This window comes from Antechinus flavipes, chromosome 2 (assembly GCF_016432865.1).
Source record: "Antechinus flavipes isolate AdamAnt ecotype Samford, QLD, Australia chromosome 2, AdamAnt_v2, whole genome shotgun sequence".
In the NCBI taxonomy this organism is placed as follows: Eukaryota; Metazoa; Chordata; class Mammalia; order Dasyuromorphia; family Dasyuridae; genus Antechinus; species Antechinus flavipes.
In genome coordinates, this window is record NC_067399.1 from 23,433,020 (window position 1) to 23,438,570 (window position 5,551).

At 46.5% G+C, this 5,551-nt stretch overlaps 1 protein-coding gene across 1 annotated transcript; it reads left to right on the forward strand.

The window, feature by feature from the left end:
• Window positions 1–314: 314 nt before the first annotated feature.
• LOC127552340 (E3 ubiquitin-protein ligase TRIM4-like) lies at window positions 315–4,361 on the forward strand. The gene is made up of 2 exons (XM_051982901.1): window positions 315–520; window positions 2,292–4,361. The coding sequence occupies exons 1-2, from the start codon at window positions 424–426 to the stop codon at window positions 2,654–2,656; spliced, it is 462 nt and encodes a 153-aa protein (XP_051838861.1). The 5' UTR covers window positions 315–423; the 3' UTR covers window positions 2,657–4,361.
• Window positions 4,362–5,551: the final 1,190 nt, after the last annotated feature.

A 5,551-nucleotide genomic window follows, 5' to 3' on the forward strand; every position in this document is an offset into this window, starting at 1 on the left:
GACAGAAGACTGGAGGCCGGAGCTCAAGCTCTCCGACTGAGAGAGACTTCAAGACAGAGACCTTGGTGGTGATCCTCCTGCTTCCCCCACAGAAACCAAGGCACTTTCCAAAGGACCTTCAGAAAGCTGGCCTGGGCTCCAGGTAAGGAAACAAAACTGTGAAGGAGATAATATAGGATTTGGATTTAAAACCTGGCTATTCTCCTGGTGATTACTCAGCTGAAAGGAAGGCTCAGAAAACCAATCAGGAACATACAGGTGTTAACTTCAGGGTGGTGAGTTAAGGTTTAAGGAGCTTACCTGGGGGAGGAGCATCTTGTTCCGGGGCAAATAAAGCTTCTGAGAAGCTGAAACTGCCTCATTTCTCAGAGGACACACTTCTCTGGAGGCTGAGCTTGTAGAGCTGAGAAGGCCGACTTTGAGATGGCTCATGTTGAGAACAAGCAAAAGGAGCAAGAACAAGGAGCTGAGAAAACAGGCCTCGTAAGGAGGCTGGAGAAAGATCCCCAATTCGATAAAGGTGAGAACCTTGAAGGAATTCCTTTTGCCTTATGACCTTCCTCTAGGTCCCGATTTTAGGTCCCCGTCAAAGTTGAGAAACTACCTTATCTGGTCTGAATAGGATAGTTTAGCTCCCTACACATTTGCTGTTTCATCTGTTTATGTAGAATGGGGTTGACAGACCTTGAAAGGGGCACTTGGACGGGCCTGCTGCCACATCTCTTCCTTGTAGTTTCTCCAAAGGAATATACTCACTAGTGGTCTGGGAGACTTCTTTTGCACTCACAAATTAGTGATCAGAAAAACACTTCCTCTTCTCTTTTAATAGATGAGGTAAAGGGGATGCCCAAGGAGGGGAAACAATTTGTTGAGAATGAGGCAGCTTGTGACCCTGCCAGCTGAGATTCTGGTCTTTTGATTCTAGATACAACTCCATAGGGTTCCCCTCAAACATACTCATTCACAGGGGCTTGGTTCCCGAGGGACCCTTTACACTTTGCCCTTCCCTGGGGCTCCTCCTCTACCAAAAGTTGGCAGATCATAATGTCTAAATACTAAGAAGTATATGGAGGTCTGAGAGGCAGCCAGTGGCTCAGTGGCTAGAGCACTGGGTCTGAAGCCAGGAAGACCTGAGTTCACATCCAGCCTCAGATACTAACTAGTTTGTGTGACCCCAGCCTAGTCATTATCCTGTGGTTGCCTGACAAAATGGATCCCCTGGATCTGGAGCAGAAAAAAATGGCAAACTGCTCCAGTAGGATTCCAAATGAGGTTAAGAAAGGTCAGACCTGACTGAAGTGACTAAATAACAACAAACACATTGGGGTCTGGAGGGTACCCACAAATTAGTGATCAGAAAAACATCCCCTCTTCTCTTTTGATAGATGAAGTAAAGGTAAAAAGTAGTAAAAAAAAAAAAAGTAAAGGGGGATGCCCAAGGAGGGGAAACAATTTGTTGAGAATGAGGCAGCTTGTGACTCTGCCAGCTGAGATTCTGGTCTTTAGATTCTAGATACAATTCCATAGAATTCCCCTCAAACATACTCATTCACACTCATCTACATTCACTCACATACTCATATTCTCCCACACACTTTCACGCTCACCCTGCTACAAAGCATGAGGATCAAGGAGGCCTGGTTTTCTTTTCTTTTTCTTTCCTTCCTTCCTTCCTTCCTTCCTTCCTTCCTTCCTTCCTTCCTTCCTTCCTTCCTTCCTTCCTTCCTCCCTCCCTTCCTCCCTCCCTCCCTTCCTCCCTCTCTCCCTTCTTCCCTCCTTCCCTCCCTCCTTCCCTCTTTCCTTCCTTTTTCCCAGGGTCACACAGCTAGGAAGTATTAAGTGTCTGAGACAAATTTGAACTCGGGTCCTCCTGACTTCAGGGCTGGGGTTCTATCCTCTGTGCTACCTAGCTGCTCCACCTGCTTTATTTTTAATATTTAGCAGAGGAGTGACTGGAGATCAGCCTTCCATGGGTTCCCTCTCAGTTTCCCCAACTAGATCATGAAGGGCTTGCCTTGGGTGATCCCAGAACTTTCTTAGTCTTTCATCCCAGCACCTCCCCTGCCTTTGGGTCTCCCAGGCCTCCTACTGGGACATTCGAATTTCTGTGGGACCTGAAGGCAGGCCCTGGTCTCCCTGGTTCTCAGTTTCCAAATGTAGACAAGGGGAAGCGTGATCTCCTTCCTGCCTTTACCTGCGGACTTCTCTGTGAACATCAAGGCACAAAGTATAGAAGGGAAAAGTGAATGCTGGGTTCATTCTCCGTGACGCTGTGGTTCCTTTGCTTGTAGGAGCTATGAATGCCAGGAGGTTGAATGACGGCTTCCAGAACCTCCTAACCTGCCCAGTCTGCAGCAATTGTTTCCATGATCCCGTCACCGTGTTCTCCGGAAACACCATCTGTAGAAACTGCGTGCCGCATGGATTCCCAAATGCGTGCGTCAACTGGCGGATGAAGAGCGTGGTGAATCTGTTCCACTTGCTGAAACCAAGGCTAGCAGAGCTCCCGGTGGTCTCGGAGCCGCGCTGCCCTGAGCACGGTGAGCCCTTCACCCTCTTGTGTCTGGAAGACAATCAAAGAATCTGCCAAGTCTGCAAGTTCAGCAGCCTTCACCGCTCCCACACCCTGAGCCAAATACTAGAGCCTGACCAGTGAAGGGAGGTCAGACAGCCAAGTCAGCTTTCAGGGAGGGGTAAATCAGCTGGAGGAACCTACGCGGTGGCTCACGGGAGCACGGGCTCTGGGGCTCCCTGGATGAAGGGATCTCCTCATTGTGCCCCACTCGGGAGCCCGGGCTGTTCTTGGGGCACACGGGGCATTCATCTCTCTCCCAGCTACTGGGCATCCTCTCTGAGCTGCACCTGGCAGGCCCCTCTCTGGGAAGGCTTCCTGAAATTTCCTCCCTCTCTCCTACATCCCTTCAGTTACCTGAGTCAATATTGGATCACCCCAAAACCAACCCCCGCGAGGGCAGCAGCTCTGCAGGAACCTGCACCCTCACGACCCCAGCCCGGGGTTTCCTTTTTTAGAGACTGCGCATTTGAATCCAGGGGGTTTTTGTCCCCCAAGTTTCCTCTGAAGAAGAGAGTACGATCTTTTTCCAGTTGTGGGTGGGGAGAACATGGACGCCCACCCTTCCGTGGTCCCCTCCATCGGCCGCCTTCCTGGAAAACAAAACCCACTTGACTGGACGCTGTCACAAGGAACATAGAATGCGCATTGGAAGAAATCCCCAAACGGTTGCCACTGACCAAGTCTGAAATCCTGCTACCCGACTGCCACCTGCTGGCCGCTCTGGTTACTGCCTTGAAAACGTGCTCATTTTATAAAGTTTCTTCTCTGACCTATTGGGCGCTGAGCCGGGTAGTTCCAGCCAGATGGCCATGAATGCCTCCGATAAGGAAGTAGGGCATTAAGCGGGAGGGCAAGGACTTGGCTGGTAGGGACCGGGGGTGATCGCACAGAGCATCCGGGAAGCTGGAGTCGGTGCCTTTGTCGGGGGCAAATTAGACCCTCCTGCTGTCCCCTCTGGAACCTAGAACCCTGCTTTCCCAAGGACTATTGGCTTTTTCCAAACAACTTGCACGCCCTGCTTTCTTCTGTGCCCTAGACCCCAGCTTCTTAAATTGAGGGTCCCAGCCCCAAATAGGGCCTTGTAACTGAATGGGGTGGGGTGGGTTTTTTTTGGGGGGGGGTTGTTGTTTTTTAGCAAAATTATGATTTGTTTTCAGCAAATGTTTGGTTTCCATTTGTATTTTATTCACCTGGAGTCACGCAAACATTTCTCAGGGGAAAGAGAATGGAGAAAGTTGAAGAAGTCTGGCTCTGGAACGTTTGGATTGTTCTTTGAATTCTCCTGAAATGAAGAAAAGTTTATCTCTCGGCAGCTTCCGTCTGTGGTTGCCACCTGTGCGCTCTGAGCGCGCGCTGCCCGACCTTCTTCCTCACGAGGCCTTCCCGGGACTGGAAGACGTGAATCGCGTCCTCCTGCGTCTGGAGACCACGCAGCCGCTTCCCTTCACCGTTCTTCAGAGGACGTCAGCCCGATGGCCTTTCCCATCATTTCCTCTCGCTGGACATCCTGGGACTGACGGATGTCCTCCCTTATTTGTGGAAGTTCTAGATCAGAAGACTGGACTTTCCAGTAGCTCGTGCTCAAACCTGACGCTTGCGTAGACTCTGCTCTTTGATGGAACTTTTCAGGTTTCCCCCTGATTTTCTTCTCCCTAAAAGCTGCCTTTGCCCGGTCTCAAAGCTGGATTTGAAGACAAACACATCTTTCTTTTTTTCCTGAGAAGCCGGTTGTTGATAAAAATTAATTTATATTTTAAATATTTAAATAAATTAAATCTCTAATTTATCTAATATTTATTAAATTTATTATTACGAATATTTATATTAATTATTAATATTATATTTATTAAATTTATTACGTATTTAAATAAATATTTAACAATAAATTGTTGAATATTTACAACCTTGTCAACGGGGACAGAGACAAAGAGGAGAGAAATATGGAAAGAGTTTACAGATCCATTTTGTTATAATTTCTAAGGATACAGAGAAAACATTTATATTAGGAAACCATTCAGGCAACATGGTCGTATTTAGGGATGGGGAAAATAGCTCAGCACATTATATTGATACTATTACAGTTTTTATACAGTGTTTAACCTATATTGGATTAATTGCTATCTACAGGAGGGGGAGATGAGAAGGGAAGGAGAAAAATTGGGAACAAAAGGTTTTGCAAGGGTGGATATTGAAGACTATCTTTCCATGTATTTTGAAAAAGAAAAAAATTATTTAAAAAAGAAGCAATTCCATGAATAAAAATAAAATATAGTCCTTTTCTTCAGTTGAAGGAAGTAGAGACATATAATTTAGACTTCTTTTCCCAGAGTCACACAGAGGTTTGCAATACAACTACAGAGTTGATAAGCATTTATTAAGCACCTACTAGATACCCAGCACACTGAAAATATCACAAAAGTGGGGGAGCAACAGTCTGCCATCAACAAGATCCTAGACTACTAAGAGAGACAACATGTGAGGAACTATTTACAAACAAAACAAAAAAGGCTACAATGCAGATAATTAACAGTCACTAGAACTAAGGGAGACTTAAGGAAAGGTATCATGGAGAAGAAGGGGTTTTTTGGTTGAATTTGAACAAAGCAAGAGAAACCAGAAGTGTTCAAGATAGGAGGAACACTCAGTGGCAATGCCTGAGCCAAGAGATGGAATAATAAGGACTCTATAAGGCAGAGGATAATGTGTAGAACACTGTTAACTCTTGATGGGATGTGAATGCTAAACAGAAGATTTTGTGTTTGAGCCTGGAGTTGGGAAAGATCTCTTGAATAGGGTTTGGTTTTAGATTTTTGGTTGTTTTTTTTGGAGAGGGGTTAAGTGGGGAGGTGACTTTATGAAAATAACTTTGGTAGCTGAATGGAGAATGGATTGAGCTGGGGCAGCTACACCAGGAGACCATTGTAATAGTTCAAATATCTGGTGATGAGGGCTTACACCAGGGAGGGGGAGAGGCTG

Coding starts and splice junctions, on each gene's coding strand:
- LOC127552340 (XM_051982901.1), top strand. CDS start 424: ATGGCTCATGTTGAGAACAAGCAAAAGGAGCAAGAACAAGGAGCTGAG. Junction 521..2,291: donor AGATCCCCAATTCGATAAAG/GTGAGAACCTTG, acceptor CTTTGCTTGTAG/GAGCTATGAATGCCAGGAGG.